Source organism: Papilio machaon, chromosome 6, assembly GCF_912999745.1.
Source record: "Papilio machaon chromosome 6, ilPapMach1.1, whole genome shotgun sequence".
Lineage (NCBI taxonomy): Eukaryota > Metazoa > Arthropoda > Insecta > Lepidoptera > Papilionidae > Papilio > Papilio machaon.
This window is the reverse complement of record NC_059991.1, coordinates 8,701,506-8,719,269: the sequence shown is the minus strand read 5'-3', so window position 1 is coordinate 8,719,269 and position 17,764 is coordinate 8,701,506. Positions and strand designations below refer to the sequence as shown.

The 17,764-nt window shown below is 31.5% G+C and overlaps 1 protein-coding gene across 1 annotated transcript in view; it reads left to right on the top strand.

Annotated features, from left to right (window-relative positions):
- The window catches only part of LOC106709936, a 185,570-nt gene that overhangs the window by 57,526 nt on the left and 110,280 nt on the right, over nucleotides 1–17,764 (top strand). Inside the window, exons 3-4 of the mRNA XM_045678459.1 lie at nucleotides 4,257–4,465; nucleotides 12,885–13,020. Of these exons, the coding sequence (XP_045534415.1) occupies nucleotides 4,257–4,465; nucleotides 12,885–13,020 (345 nt within the window). The remainder of the gene's footprint in view (nucleotides 1–4,256; nucleotides 4,466–12,884; nucleotides 13,021–17,764) is intronic.

The window sequence follows — 17,764 nt, the reverse complement described above, 5'->3', positions numbered from 1 at the left end:
ACATTTAAAGTTAAATTCAAGGCATAGACATTTAGAATTTCATCTCGTAACAAATAAATTCAAAAGGGTAAAGCAATGAAAGTGTAATTAAAACGGTCGTCATCTCTGAGGCTTGTAAGTACTAGTACTGAGACACGGTCTCGCTTCAAATAGCGTTCTCTTTTCATTTATTTCTTTGTTTTCTGTTTACATGTTGCCTTCATCAATTACTTTGTTGTCGTAAACTTTTCAACAAATTGTAGCTTTTTTATATTTAAAGGTGGCAAATGAGCAAGTGATCTATAATTTAGCTATAATGTATTATTAGAATAAACAATAAACGGGCAATTTGCAACAATAAAAATAAACCGAATAATTAAGCTTTGTTATTTGCGGCTACTAGTGACCACAGCACTCATAAATTTGTTATGTTCGCTCAATTTACTTTATTATTGCAGTAATTACAGATTATAAATATGTTTAAATTAACTACGACTACAAATGACCCTAAGTATGGGGGACACAACATTTTTGTGTGTGAAAAATATACCATTTTTGTATGTAACAAGAACACAATTTGCTAAATAATCAAAATAATCTCGATGCCATGTCTAACTACAATGATCATTTAAAAACTGATGCACTTTACGAAAGTTTTAGAAGCAATATTTCCCCATGAACTTATTTCTAACTTCTTGCGGGGGAAATGCGAGAAAAATCCAGAGTAATACTTTTGAGATCTGGCGGTTCTGCGCGGTACGGAGCGGTCCACCGTCCATTAACGAAATAGCCCACTCGCTCCGATACAAAACCAATTATGTTTTCTATAAATTCAGTCCTACACTTTCCGGTACGTGATTACGTTGTAGATGTTAAATGCTCGTATTAAAAGATACAAATTAATATCGCTTTTAGAAATAACAAATATTATATCTAATCTTAATTTATTAATTGTTGGTAATATAGTGGTAGAGCTAGCAACAATAACAAGTGTTGTATGAACGAGTTGTTGTAAAAACGTGTTGCAAACATCTTGAGGTTAATTAAATAAGAATTAATTCCCCGTAGTCCTATTAATGCACACAATTACGTATAAATCGGGAACGCGTCGGTCTTCTAATTGCATTAAGGCGCAGGCGACGCTTGATGTAATGTAATTGTTTGCGGTCAGGGCGTTCGCTACACCGGGGGAGGGGAAGGCGGAGGAAGGGACTCCTTGTGCGGAGAATATGCTAAGAAGGAAACTTTACAGATTAAGAAAATTGTAAGCAATTTTCTCCAATTTTTGGATTGTTATTTTATAATGAGTTATATCGCGTTTTGACAACAAGATGAATATGCTAGGATGTGGTTATCAAAAATATTTCTATGATCACTTGATCAGATGTCTCTTATCAATTAGGCTGTACGCGCTTTTAGCTTCTCATTTTTCATTGATACTTACCACCAATATCGAATCAAATTATTATTTTTACTTATTACCCGATGCGCACCCTGTATATGACGGTATGAGCGATCTCACTTAGTTGCTGTTTAAAATAATAATTGAAACTTACCTTCAGTTATATTTCATAGCGTAGTAGTACCAAAGTGTCTGAACAAACCCACGATGGGTTTATAGACACTTTTATTGTAAACTAGCTTTTACCCGCGACTCCGTTCGCGCGGAATAAAAAATAGAAAACGGGGTAAAAATTATCCTATGTCCTTTTCCTGGTTCTAAGCTACCTGCCCACCAATTTTTAGTCAAATCGATTCAGCCGTTCTTGAGTTATAAATGGTGTAACTAACACAACTTTCTTTTATATATATAGATTTATATTTTGTACCCTGTTTAATATAAATAAAAAAAAAAAATTGTACATTTCATAAATTTATCACCACAACGTCCACTATTATTACCACTTCAGCGTTAAATATACATATTTATATAGATTAATACTTTCTATATGTTTTCATGAGTGCTTCGGTTAATTAAAGCTTGATTTATTTTAATTCTAACAATAATTATTCATGCGGAACAGGGAAGTGTATAAATTGATTCTTGTTTGCTTCCAACTCTCGTCTACCGGCTAATGGCGTCTATTTACTTCCTTTGATAACATTTAGATTATTTGTTGTATAAGTGAATGTAAGCATTTAATAAGAGTTGTTTGTACTGTTTAATGTCGTCGAAATTTTGTACAAATATTGTACGTAATATTTATTACTTATCTTAATGTAATATATATTTTATTTCTGGTTTTTGAGGTATCGCACTTCTTTTTTACTGAATTAAAGATGCGCTTATAGGTAGATCACGAAGTCTCTCTTTTTGATTTTTATTACCTTTAACCACAGATATACAACCTGTAACCCAGAGGGGTAGGCAGAGATCCCGGAATTGGTGTGGCCAAATGATCTGTGGCCAAACTTGTTCTTTTTTTTAATAGGTAGCGATACGGTATTGTTGACTAGACGAAATACTGTAAAGTACTTTTTGAATCTCTTTGTGCTTAACGTTTACAAAAAAATATTTACATTGATATCCCAACATTTTAAGTCGTTTTTTTCAAAACACTTTTGTATTAAAATGTATATATTTTAACTAGCTGTCGCCCGTAACTACGTTCACGCGAAATTAATAAAAAAAATTAATAGCCTTAAAAGCCTATGTGTTCGTTCAGAATATGTTACACATCTAGGCAAAATTTCAACGAGATCCATTTAAACGTTCTGGAGATACCTTGTAATTTAACCATCCATCCATCCAAACATTCGCATTTATAATATTAGTAAGGTGTAATATTGTTCTTAATATTTTGATACAGTTCGTCCTTCCAATTACGCAAGAATATAATCAAAGGAAGCCAAACTAAAGTAACTGCCAAGTAAAATATTCGATCTGTACTATAAAGGTTATAGTGAGGGTATAAATTGATACGTTCCTTTTATAAATACAATTACAAAGACGAAACCTTATATTTGAGACCGGAGAATAGAACATTATATTCATAGCCCAAACCAATTTATAAGAAATGTTATTTCAACGTAATTGAATGTAGAAAAAAACAGCAAAGTGTATTAGTTGTACTTATTTATTATTTGAAAATGTTCGCTATTATAGTTACTCTAATTAACACACTTTAAAGAAGAAAGAAAGAAAGAAACACAAATATAAGAGAAAAAAAAATCACACCACATATTTATGAAAACAATTTAGAGAAATGTGGTAAAAGGGGCCAACTCAGCGGATGCAGGGACGACCTAAAACAGTCCCTGCGCTGGTTTTCAGTTGGCTCCTTTACATCCACCTGAATAACTAGACACACTTTGGCCTAGTCGTCCCTAACTTAGGATAGGCTCCTCCAATCCAGCCCCTCGGTGGGGACGTATAGTGAGCTGATGATAATAAATTTAATATTAAAATTAAAATGTATGTTGTTTCTTATAAAAGTAGCTTTGCTATTTGGACGTTATACTTTTTCTTTTAGAATTCTTACTGTTCGATATCCACGCACAAACTAGTTAAGTAGTTTTGTTTAGTGACTATATATCAGTCAGCCAATTACAAAATTACTTTTGTATCGTTCATTTCTCTGGAGCAAAGCTTTTATTTTTTGTTAACTTAGTGTGGAAGAAAGAGGCATATTAAAAGCTTAATTTAAGTAATACTGTCTAAGATGTGGGCAGGATAGACAAAGGTTTGCTTTTGTGATTCAAGGTGTAAGGTTACCTATTGTTTAAGATCGAATAGAATCGAAGGAGATAAAGGAATGTGTTTCCTTTAATTAATGATATTGCCTTGTCAATGTAATTGAAATAGATATATTGAACCAATGGATTTGTATTGTATTAACTCAGCGTGTTTACACGATCAAAACTTCTATACAAAAACATATTTTTTTAAAGGAAATTTGAGGGATAACATGTGTTTTTGTTCATCACTGGAAACCGACGATAAATCAGTTTTAAAAGTTTTTTTTTTTATAAGAAAAGGGGTTAAACGAGCAGCCAAGGTGTTCATCGACGCCCATGGGCATCTGCAATACCCGAGGATCGACATCCAGATCTAAAGCATTAAATATTAGTTGGTTACTTACTTCTGTCATCTGTATCACGTCAATTTAATCACTAGTCTTGTTGATAATAGTTCGTCTACGACACTTTTAATTAATCCAAATTTATACAATAAAAAGGAATTTAAAAAAAAATTATACAAGCGACTCTTTGCAATCGTTCTTTAACATATGAACCCAACTTTAAAAAACGGACTAATTGTTATTTTTCATTTCCAGATACGCGAGCATTGCGTGACGTGCAATTAATAGCACCGTCAGCTGTCAGGCTGGGTGACACAGTGTTGCTCGGTTGCAAATGGACTTTAGAAGGGAACGAGACATTGTACAGTGTGAAGTGGTACCGGGGTAGACAGGAGTTCTTCAGTTACCTCCCCAAGGAGTATCCCTATACGAGACTGTTCGCGCAACCTGGCATCAACGTCGACGTAAGTTCAATTTCAATGATCTATTTTGTTTTATTTATCGCTATTCCCTTGAGGTTGATATGTATTGTACTCATATTAGCATACAGATTAAATAGAATAGATTTGTTGAGAAATAATAGAGTATTGTGAGAATTTTTTTTACCAGGATAGCAGAAACATTGATAGAGATACATGTGGGAAAAATAAATGAGTGACTAAAGAAAGGTGGATCAAATTTTACTCATTTCGAACAAACAAATTATCTAAAAAATCGTATTTCCTAGTAATAATATTTCATCACAAATTATATGACGTTTCCACTTTTCTGAAGAATTAAAGGTTGTTTCAAATTTGATATAAAATGTAACAAAGAATACATTTAACTGTCGATAGATAAAAAAAAAATGTTCAATGTAGATTACTTAAGAGTTTAGTTAGAATGCCTCGTTAGCAGAAATCGATCCCGGATTTGTTAACTAACCACACGGAACTATGCAGATGTTGGATAAACTTTTCAAGCAGTAAAACTATTTAATGTGAAATTAATTAATAGTGTTTTATTTAAGACACAATATACTAATTGGTGTTTTGTTTCACATAATGTTTCAATTCTCACGTATTTTTCTCCATATGTTTTACGTCTCTGTTCTTGTCCAATAAAACAGAGTCGATCAAATTTAATAAAGAAACAAATACGTTTTCCATTGCTGCTAACTTTATGTATATTGCTTTAACCTGACCTGATGGTCTTGATACAGTAAACAGAATTTTATTGGTCGTTAACGCACTTTTCATGTTTTATTGTCAACCATTGTTAGGAAGATTCTCTTTACGATCAGCATTAAAAACCATCGCCTTTATATGAAACGAAAATAAGGTCATTTTATTGCTGCGTTTAGATGCCTTAAAAGTTCTCGCCTTATTAAAAAAACATCAATATAAGCCACTAAGCAATATTAAATTAAAAATTCATTCGCGCTGTTACGGATCTCTTAAAATTAAGTGACCCGTTGCCGTGATTCTACTGCACAAACTAGAAGGACTTTCCTCACCATGATCATCATCATCATATCTTAGGACTCTGTCCTTGTCGTTGTTGCTACGTCTAATGTTTTTTTACGTCTAATTTTTTTGACTTTCTGATACAATTTTACTGTGACAAATTTTCATTAAATTATTATTTTTAATGTTATAAACATAGTGATGAATTTACACAGATATCTCGCATAACCTTCGTATCGCCATAAATACGATCGTTTGAACAAACACATAATATTTTATGAGCATCTCTTATTCATCCTGTGCTACATCGAGTGCCGATATGGAAATTTTTCAATGAAATTAATCATACATATATTTTTGTAATTTTCCTAAGTTCTGTATATCAATTACTTTTTTATTACGCAAAATAAATGGTTTTGTTTGATTTACAATTGACTTTTTTTTTTCAAAAAGATAAATATTGTTTTTGTTTTAGTTTTGCAATATTGTTTTTTTATATTACAAGGTGGCTAACGAGCCCTTAGACATCTGCAATTGCAGTTGCGTTGCCTACCTCTAATCGACGGAGGAAGGGAATTGCAATATAAGATTTCCCCATTCTTATCACAGACAAATCCACTTCCCTTCCCATCCCTTTCTTATAAGAAAAGGTTGGGAAGGGTAAGAGGACTTGCTTCCACTTCACGTCTGTCTTCTGTGTAGTCGTAGTATTTCACAGGGCGAGCCGTCCAATTTTTGCAACAAATGTTGTTGTTGCTGTCGTCAACCACTGTTAAAACTGTTGTATGCAACACAACTAAAATAACAGAATAACAATGATCAAATAGGTTAGGTCATAGTGTAGTTTTACTGTGATAAAATTTTGCAATTACTAAATTTAAATATCCAAGTTAGCTAAGTTTTAACGGTAAACAGATTGTTAGTTGGCTAAGCATGGATACAAACTTCGTGTTTTAAGTTATAACGTTGTAGCAGAAGGGATAGAAACTTCGGAACGCTTAGCTATTACCAAGGGTGCAGGATAATCCCGAGATCTATAACATGGCTAACAATAATATTTATTACTTTTCTGCTCTATTTTTCAACTAAGTTATCAATAATTAAAAGACAAGTGGAAAGAAAGTATGCGATAAAGTGTACCATATTTCTAAGAGCATGAGATTAGGAAGTTAACATATGTAGATGTCCTCTATAACAAAGATGCACCTTGTAAAAAGGTCAACCTTTCCCATTCTACATAACAAAATTTCCTCAGTTCTATCATAATAAAGGATATGTTTTAAAACTGATGTGTTTAAAATTAGTACAATAAACAAAAGAGTAAAGTGCTTTTTTTAATCGGTATCTTCCAACAGCCAGTAATTAACTAATTGAAGAAATGATTTCTTCTTTTTATACGAAATCCAAGTAAACCTTTTTATATTTGAGTGAATAACTGAGTTTATAAATAGGAATGTAAATATAGAGTATAGACCTTCCAGTTATTTATCATTACCTTCACGGACTATATTATATTGAAATTTATTCAGGGTAAAAGGTTTTTCTTTGATAAATTCTTGTAAAAAAATATCATCTTAAATCTGGAGTAAAGACCAACACATTACTCGAATTTGGAATTTCCTAAATATCTTATTCTAAATTAAAATGCAAGGGTTCGTATTTCAAATATTTTCTATTTTGTGTTAAAGATATCGAAAGGGAATCTTATATATAAAATTCTCGTGTCACAATGTTCGTTCCCGTACTCCTCCGAAACGGTTTGACCGATTCTCATGAAATTTTGTGAGCATATTCAGTAGGTCTGAGAATTGGCCAACATCTATTTTTCATTTTTTTTTTTAACTACGCGCGGACGGAGTCGCGGGCGACAGCTAGTATTATATAGAAATGTGGATTAATACGAATGAATAAGATAGGTACAAAATTAATACTTTGTTGATCTTGATAATCGTAGAGGTAACAGAATTGATAGACAAAATGAGATATAGAGATATACTATTCAATGTAAATTTTACCTCCAAGTTAAGAAGGTAAAATATAATAAGAGCTTTTATAAAATACCCTTCTTTGCTCTCGGGAAAAAAGAATACGAAAGTAAATTGACAAAATTAATGGATGAAACCATCGAAATTCAATTATCTGAACAAAACAACAATTGTGTCTATAACAAATCTTTTTACCGTTATAAGAATTCTTTGTATTAAATAAAGACAACTGAATGACCGAGCAACCTCGCAATAGATTTTTAAAACAAAAGGTGATTTGTTTTGTAAAAACAATTTCTTGAAGAACATCTTGGTACCTTCAAATTTATTTTGATAAAACCATTTATATTAGCAATTATTAGCATATTGTATTTAAATCATTAGATTTAAGATTATTGTTATACTTGTTAGTCGTGTAAAACCCACATTATGCTTTTTAACTACGAAAAGAATTGTGAAATTTAGCATCATGTTTACTTAAATGTATTATTAGAAACATATTGAAAATTTAAAAACATCGTTTTCATTTCAAAACAATTAAAAAAAAAACTAATAAAAGCTGGTGTTGATGGTTAATTATGTACATGAGTGAAGTCAATGCGCATTACGCAATGTATAAATTTTAATTCCGGCTGCATTGTACAGTGCGCTAACATTTTACAATAGCATATCATAACAATAGCATGATCGTTACGTTTCGTTTGTGCTCCCAATCCGATGTGAACTGTTACAGTCACACCTTTATGATCCTTTACTGTTATTGTCTGTTTATTTGGAATTCCGCCATTAAGTTGTAACAAAATAAATTACAAATCGTCATAAACAACAACGTATATTTATAAATTACTAGCTGTCGCCCGCCAATCTGTTCACGCGGAATTGATAAACGTAATAATTAGCCTATGTTTTCTTTCAGACTATGTCCTACATATGTACCAAATTTCAACGAGATCCATTGAACCGTTCTTGAGATCATCCATTCATTCATCCATCTATCCAAACATTCGCATTTATAATATTAACAAGTTGAGGAATATGTATTTAAAATTTCAACCTTCTAACTTCATCCCGATCGAAGTTAAAAGGCCGTTTGAGCTTTCGAGAAAAGAGTATTCGGCTGTACTCGGCTCAGCAGGAGCATTTCCGAGCACCAATATTTTGTCATATGCGTGTCTTTTATTATTCTATTCTTGGTCACGTAACTCTATGATTTCACTGTCGGTTCATTTCTGTTAAAAATATTGTCATCCCTATCATTAATTTTGAAATAGGCAGAGTCAAATATAAGTCTTGTACAAGTGTTCCGGCAGACCAATTTAATACTCTTAGTATTTTTTTATTTAAAGTGCTCATCAACTTTATTTTTAGATCTAAAGGCTTGCTTGTGTCGTGAATCTGACATCACTTTTAAATCGCGGATATTGTTCCAAGTAAACTTGAACTCTATTTTATTAACTGAGATAATGTTAAAGTTTCTTGTTAATGAGTAACTTGGTGATTCCTTTAATAAAATAGAAAAGGTGATTTATGTGGTTTTAATATCTAGGAATCACAAAGAAGTAGTAACTGATAGACTGATATTTGCATTAAAAACTTGAGTTCATATTCCAGAATTATATAGGGACGGTCAGTGCAAGACATTTTGTAAAAAGAAAATGTCCGAGCGGACTTAGGAGAATCTCCTATTAGCAATTGAAGCGAGTATGGCGGACGTGATTATACTTGGGTAATCTACCTTAATTGGCAGTTAAGCATAGTGAGCCGTCTGAGGCCAATTAGAATCCTCTATTACGTCGTTTGAGACCTCCTACTTACGGAATAGCTTTGTATCTTGTGCGTGTATCAAAAGATTTTCTTAGATCCCAACATATTGTTTTTATTATTAGTCACGTTCCGTTTGAATCTAGAGATTTAGATAATTTCGAATTCATTAAATTCGGGACTTCAAATTAGAAACGGAAATTACTCTAGCTTATTATTATTTATTGGTTTAGAAATAGATTGAAAGAGGTAATATTTTATTGGTTTACGATTTCAATGGATTACAATATTGAGATACTACATACAGATTGTAAGCATACCCTCTTATTCTTCGAAACTAGTTAAAAAAATCTTAAAACTGATACAATTCGTAAATAAAAGGTAAGATATAAATGGTTTTATTATTTTAAAGCAATACGTATCAGAGTGAACATTACAAATAACGATGAGTTTCGCGTCCAAAACGATCGCGTTCCTAATAAACACGCAATAACAATGAATGACAATGAAGGTGTAACGGTAATCGCTTCAATTCGATTCGAATCGTAACGTAACAAACGTTATGTTCTTCCTAACGTTATTATTGTATCGGATTTCAAAACGATTGTGAGAAGTTGACAACAAATCTACGGTCTTAATATTGTTTATCAATTTAATATTTTGGGATAGTTAATATATTTAAAATACACTTTACAACTCAAAATGATGTTATTACTTTTAACATCAGTTAATCTTTAAAAAAGTAATGAATATTTATATAATTAAGCTATTATAAAAATACATTTTCAGCTAAAACTTTTATTAAGTACAGAGACGCCTTTACAAACAAAGTAAAACAAGGAAGGAAAAAAATAAACCAACTATGAAGCATCAAAAACAATATAAAAGTCTAACCATTTTCCATAATGTTATAAAAATGATCGTTAAATAAAAGAGGGCAATGGAGGGGTTACTCGACTGCTGTCTCCGAAGATAATAAAAGAAGGGAGAATATCGTGAGAAATTAAAATGAGCTAGAATCGTGGTCAGTGTAAACAAGTTGGAGGAGATATTGGGTGGCGGTGGGGTGGTGGCTCTTATTTTCCAATGCCGGATCAATAAGTGGAAGTGGGCCGCAGAATATTGCCGGACATTGAAATAAAGAAAAAAAAATGATGCCTTAATTATAACGACGCTTTGAGGCGACTCGAACTGTTGGAATTTTGCGACGAAGTTTTAACATTTTTTTAAAGTTTAATTTTCCTTTTTATACATCGAATATAATTATAATCTAGATTTTTTAAGCGGATCTAGGGCAACTTACTAGTATATAAAATATAAGAAGAAAACAATTTGATCGTCTGAACAACAGCGTCGTGACTTAGTTGGTTAAAGCGCCTGCAACGAAGATCGTAAGTTCGAATCTCGCTGGGGCCTTAACGTCTAAAGTTTAGTAGATTGTTCTTTTTACATAGGATAGTTAATTTGCTCATGATAATAGAAGCTGGTGGAAAAATATGACATAAAATTACCGTATATATGTTGGCCAATTTAATAGACCTCATTTGACATCTATCAATTTTACTTTCATCGTGAGGTGACCTGCTTAAAAATATTAATTAAAGGGAATTATTGATTCAGACTTACGTTAATCGAAATCAGGTGTTATGAAATATTCATGTTTTTCGAATGAATTTTTTGTAACACCCTTAGCGTTTAAAAATAAAATGAGACCACTGACGTAACATTGTAACGACGTTCATTTGACACGATTACAATGAATATGTAATCGAAAATTTCAAAAAGGTTAGCTGCACAATTGTGCAATTCTAACTTCGAAAAAAAATATTTTATGTCCGCCGTAACAAAGTTACTTTGTTGGATTGCAATGAAATGTCAAATTTTACCTGTTTAAATAGCCTACCTAATATCTTTCTGCATAAAAAATAAAAATTCATTAGAATTACGTAATTTAGTGGATAGAGGTTCACTATAGTGGTTGCTAAAATACTATGGAGGGCATTGTCCAGAAGTGGCCTTCCTATTGATATTGTGATCCATCTACACCAGGGACTTACTTCACAAGTTTATTCCTATAATTAATTTAGTGCCAAATATTGTGTCACGTGCTTTGCTATCACTGTTCTATACTCCTATTTGAGTATGGCCAGCGAGCGGGATTTAAGTCTAGTCGTATCATTATCTTATCTAGTAATAAGCGTGTTATATTTTGAAGATCATAGAAATGAAAAAAAGTTTGCAAGGTAGATTAGTTACGATAGTAATAATGATTGATAACTTGTATACTAGGGTGGGTCAAAAAAATCAACTATTTTTTTTTTTACAATTAATACGGAAAAATGGGTTACTAGGCACCTTAAAAAAATTCTCACCAAATATGAACTCTTAATTTTAATAGGAAGATCCTCCGCATCGCAGTTTTTCATTTTTTTCTCAGTCCAATAGAAAAAAATTCATTCCTCATCATTAATTGGTCGTACAGAAATTTTTTTTTAAGAATTTTGTAGGAAATTTAATGCTCTACAAAAAAGGTATCTTATGTTTTTTCCGTAAACCTCACCATTTCACTAATATTGAAGATTTAAGATTGATTATTTTAAGTCAAATGTCACTTTTGTTTATGAATTTTATAACTCGACAAGAAATGGCTATTATTGAATGCGCAATAGAAATTTTTGTAGCAAATTAACTGCTCTATAAAAATGGTATCTTATGTTTTGGCGATTAAATTAAGCGTTCAAAAGATATTCATCATCAAACTTTCATGTATACCGATTTTAAGAGTTTTTGATCAAATAATCGAAAAATTTCAATTTAATCTATCAGTTTTGAGAAAATTTCATTTTTTGTCTTTAATGTAAGTATTATTTGAATTTTGTTTTCAAAATTTTGAAAATAAATAGCTCAGTTGAAAATTGAAATAAAAAACTTTCTTATAACTAATTGGACATTTTTTTCTCTAAAACTGAAATCATAATATATTTATAATGAAAACTTTTTAAAACCAACTGTTTGTCAGTTGATAAAAAAAACCAACTGTTTGTCAGTTGATAAAAAAAAAATTTTTTCGTGTAAATTTTCTCAAAACTGATAGATTAAATTGAAATTTTTCGATTATTTAATCAAAAACTCTTAAAATCGGTATACATGAAAGTTTGATGATGAATATCTTTTGAACGCTTAATTTAATCGCCAAAACATAAGATACCATTTTTATAGAGCAGTTAATTTGCTACAAAAATTTCTATTGCCCATTCAATAATAGCCATTTCTTGTCGAGTTATAAAATTCATAAACAAAAGTGACATTTGACTTAAAATAATCAATCTTAAATCTTCAATATTAGTGAAATGGTGAGGTTTACGGAAAAAACATAAGATACCTTTTTTGTAGAGCATTAAATTTCCTACAAAATTCTTAAAAAAAAATTTCTGTACGACCAATTAATGATGAGGAATGAATTTTTTTCTATTGGACTGAGAAAAAAATGAAAAACTGCGATGCGGAGGATCTTCCTATTAAAATTAAGAGTTCATATTTGGTGAGAATTTTTTTAAGGTGCCTAGTAACCCATTTTTCCGTATTAATTGTAAAAAAAAAATAGTTGATTTTTTTGACCCACCCTATTGTATACCTTACACGTGAAATAACTGTAATGGCTGTAAATAACAAATGCAATCCAATAATTACAGATATCAAAGTCGTCGTCACAGCAGGTGGTACTTCGTGAGGCGACGCGCGCGCTGGCCGGCCGTTTCCGTTGCGAGGTGTCCGCGGACGCGCCCTCCTTTCACACACAAGTCCGCTCCGCGTACATACATGTTGTGGGTGAGTACATAGTTAAGTTAAAATTTTAGATATTGTAATCCAACTGAATCTTTAAATGACAAAGAATTATGAAATAATTGAACAAAAGCGTGCCTACAGCTACTACAAAGGATCAAACAAATTATTTTTTGGTCCAGTACACTATGTTGTCTAAGGTTAAAATAAAAAAAAATCCTCTTTAGCTGTAGAATGTAATATCGTATAATATAAAATTCAGGCAACTAAATAAATAAAGATTTCTCACAACAAAATACGAAAATCTGGAAATTGTGTCAACAAAATGAACGCGTCGACACAAAATCGGGTACGTTAGTCTATTTCGGATCAATCTGCAAAAACGATGGACATATCGAGGATAACCGCTACGCCCGTAGCGCCTGAGGGCTATTTGCATAGCCGAGCAGGGCCATCGATCGCAACAATCCGCTGTCTCATCACTGGCCAACAGAATAGCAGTCTTACAGGCGCTGTGAATTTGTTACACAATTGATCATTGACGTCTCAATTTTATATAATAATTTCCTATCTTCTCTCTATCTTACAAAAAACTCTCATTATTACAATGTGTAAGTATAAAGTAAAATAATTTTTTCCGTAATTAAAAAACCGGAATGTCATCGGTAACAATTTATATATTCCTTTATAATTTTATGTTCATTTTTAAGACAGATATTTTATTAAACAAATGAGAAACATCTTGCAATAAACTTTTTCAGACAGTAATTCTTTCTTCTATTTCTAGTGTTTTCTCTCTTTTTTTCTCTTGCCTTATTTGTTAATATAGCATTCCGAAAATGTTAATATTTGGAAAACTTACAACCTTGGCAATCTTAATAATCATTTTAATTGTTTGTAAATAAATATTTTAACAATATTAATTATCTACCTTGTTTCATTTAGGTATAATCAACGTACATGAATGACGTAATAATTGTACAAAGACAAACATATTCGAGTAATCCTGTGCCTTGTCTATGCCCACTACGAGAACAATAGAAATAATTAATATGTTACTAGGAGCTTATATTCATATCGAATCTATTCACATTGAGCGGAGTATTATGGTAATAACTTATATAGTGAATTATAGCAATGATAAAAGTATTGCCCCTCTTATTTCTACTTTCATTCCAGAATAAGTATACTTTAGATAATTCAATGAATATTTTACGTATACATAAAATGTATGAATAAAATCCTTAATTTAATATTCTGTTCTATATACTTTTCAATATAAAGTTTTATTGGAAAAATTATCATTTCTTTATTTATTAATTTACAATTTCATAATTGAGTTTCTAAATTTAAATTTTAACGAATGCTTTAAAATATTTATTACTAGTGATCTAGACAAAAGCTCATCAAGTGCTTGACTTCATGCAATTGTTTGCAGTAATGAGAAGTAAATACGAAATGAAAGAAGACAAAGTTTGAGAAGCAAAGTAAATAAAGCAAAGTATATGAATGAATGCGTAATTAATGTTGCTATGAATACGTGTAAATATGGCAACGGTTGTCTATAAGCGTGCTTTCGCCTGCCGGAAAATTTGTCTCACAAACACAAATTGCGAATGAACAAGACGCGACTGATTAGGTCTTTGTAGTTAATTGTACAGTTTTAGCTGTCCAAAATATGACGCTTGTGATTGTACCTTTACAAGAATATTCGTTTAATTTGTTTTAAAACTTGGAATGAATTATAGGTGAGTTAATTTAATAGACGTCATTTGACATCTATCAATTATAGCTTCATAGTGTAGTGAACTACTTGAAAATATCGATTAAACTGAATTATTCGATACGGACTTCGAATATCCATGGTATTCGCATGATATTTTTTTTTTAACAAACTTATTTAAAAATAAAAATAGTTCACTGACGCAATATAGTAACGACGTTCGATCACACCATTAAATATATACTAGAAATTTAAAAAAAGGTAAGCAATTGTACAATTCTAACGTAAATTAATGACATTTTATGTTCGTCGTTACAAGATTACGTTGTTATATTGTACAAACCCGAGTTTTATTTTTTTAAAGAACTTATCTATAATAGAAGAAGAGCTCAATCTTTACGAATGTTAAATAAATCTATTAAAGTATAGTGCATCTTTAAAGGTAATCACAAGTACTTGATTAATGCTCGCTCTATGAGTAGCTTGTCTGTGTCAGCGATCGACGTAGCTGAGATTGTGATTAATTCCTGAACATCGTGACAGATCTAAGTGCTTACAACGTCTTAGCAGAAGCGACTCGCTTAGATGAATTCATTATAAATTATCATTTGCCGTAGATTGTTTTAGCAGAAGATTTAACGTTATGCTCTTACCGTAGGTTTCTGAGATCAAAATATCTGTATAAAACACCATAATCCCTGTCATTGTCTTTGACAAGATATAAGGTTGCAACGATATTTAAACGAGGATTTTGGTCTTAAAAACCCAAAGTTATAAAAAACTATGTATGTATCCTCTAAGATTATTATGTTAATATTGTGAAGTATCCATCTGGTAGAAGAAAGTGCCATATTTCAGGGCTCATTTGTTTACACAATTTCTCTACAGAACAAATTATCATTTAACTGTTTATTTGTTACTTTCTTTATCCTACACGAAATTTTGCAGCGTATCCATTCCGTTAGTCAATGTTGATGAACCTTTCTTTTTACTTTAATTACTAGGTAAGAAATTGGCGATAAAAATCTTAGTAGTTTATTTCAGAGTCAATAAATAAATCTTAGTACGACGCCAGTAAGCATTCGTATAGAAATTACCCTACCGCAATAGAAATGTTGTTCGCTACGTCTGAGAAATGGTTACATTGAGTTTGCTTTATTTGCTAGTGGTCCGCGGATAAGGTAATTTTGTATAGCTCGGAGTGGGTTCGACATAAAATATCGAACGTTTTTTATTACTATTGAGGTTAATTTAATCGACGTGAATTCAAACATTTAAATGGAGTGAATTTCTTCAAAGGAATATTACTGATTTAAGCCTAATTTTATTGCTACTTAGCTTGTACGTAAAAGTTTATTTTGAGTGTTATTTTTTTGGAAATATTTAGATAAATAAGGTACAACAAGTTTGTGCAACTTACAAATACGCCAGTAATAGTAATCCGAAACAACGAGGCAATAAAAAATGATTGAATCAATTAAATCCCAAACCAAATGCAAAGTAGGCAAATTATAATTCAATCGAATGTCGGTTGGGTGATTGAAATCTATTATTAATGATGAAATTCATAATGGCAAGTATTCATTAGTCGAGCCGAAACGTGACTCTGTATTCGTTTCCTGAATCGTTCGGCAGGTTCAAAAGATTAATTCTGTAATGACTCTTTTATATTTTATAAAGTTACTCAATTTGATTCACAGGTTTATTGTTTTACAATAGTTTAACGTACTGTTTTGTACGTAATTTTGTTTGAATAAGTTTACATGTTACTAATATTATAATTGCGAATATTTGGATGGATAGATGTTAGATGGTTGTACTAGGTATCGCCAGAACGACTCAATGGACATCGTTGAAATTTTGCATAAATGTAGAACATAGTCTGGAAGAAAAATTAGAGTCATAGGAGAACATGGAAAAAAGCTAGTCTTGCAATAAAACTGTGGTACTCAGTTTATGATGTAGTTGTTTTTAGAAAAACAATAACAAATTGTTTAAGAAATCATAAAACGACTCTGTGGCTGTTGGTTTGTACTATAATTTAAACCGCTACTTATTGAACCCATCAAAAATGTTTTCCAAAACAGTCACACACCCTAAACGACCTTTGTTAAAATCACACAAATTAATAGCGAGGTTTTTGTGAAGTAACCTATAAAAATGATTACCTTATATAAAAAAATAGAATATTCTAACAGGGAATACCCATCAAATTACTTACTCTTTACTACAAAACAAAAACGAAAGTGGACTGACCCGTGTCGGCGGTAAAGATCACGCAAATTTAAGATACGGCCGCACTGAGAAGTGAACCCTAATATAATTCAGGGACCGCTTAAAGAAGAGCTTTATATTTAGAAAATTTCGTGTTACTTTTTGCAAATCCTTTTACACATTTTAGATTATTTTTTACTTAGGAAAAATAACAAGATATATAAAGTGTAGTTGTAACATTCAGAGAATCACGTAGATAACTTAAAGCGTAGGTATCCACTGATTTTAGAAACAATTGCATTGCGTGCATTGGGACAACTCTAATACATCTTCTATTCTACTACATTATTATATGTAGGCATACATTCTAGTACTATTTGATAATGTGTGTTGAGTAATAATTTAAGGCTTATTATCATCATCATCATCATCACCAACAGCCTTTATCTGCCCACTGCTGGGCATTGGCCTTTCCCAATGCCTTCCACAAGATTTATTAGAAAGAATAAAAATATTGTGCTATTATTACTAAATATGTAAATTCAATAACAGACAGTTGTATTATCTGATAAGCTACGATATTTACTATTTATACATATTTATATATGAAGAAACATAAATGGTAACCGGTAGCATGGTAACAAAGTAAATACATCGCCAAGTGTCGGACAGGTGGGGCGGTCGTATCACCGGAAACAGGATAACAGCCTACTTCCGACACCTACACACCTCTAGTTCCCTCGTCCCTTGCTATATTTACACAATGTTTTACACCATTGGTATCAGGGATTTAAATATGAAATTGACGTTTGGTTATAACAAATTATGTGACAAAAAAAAAAATATTAATCT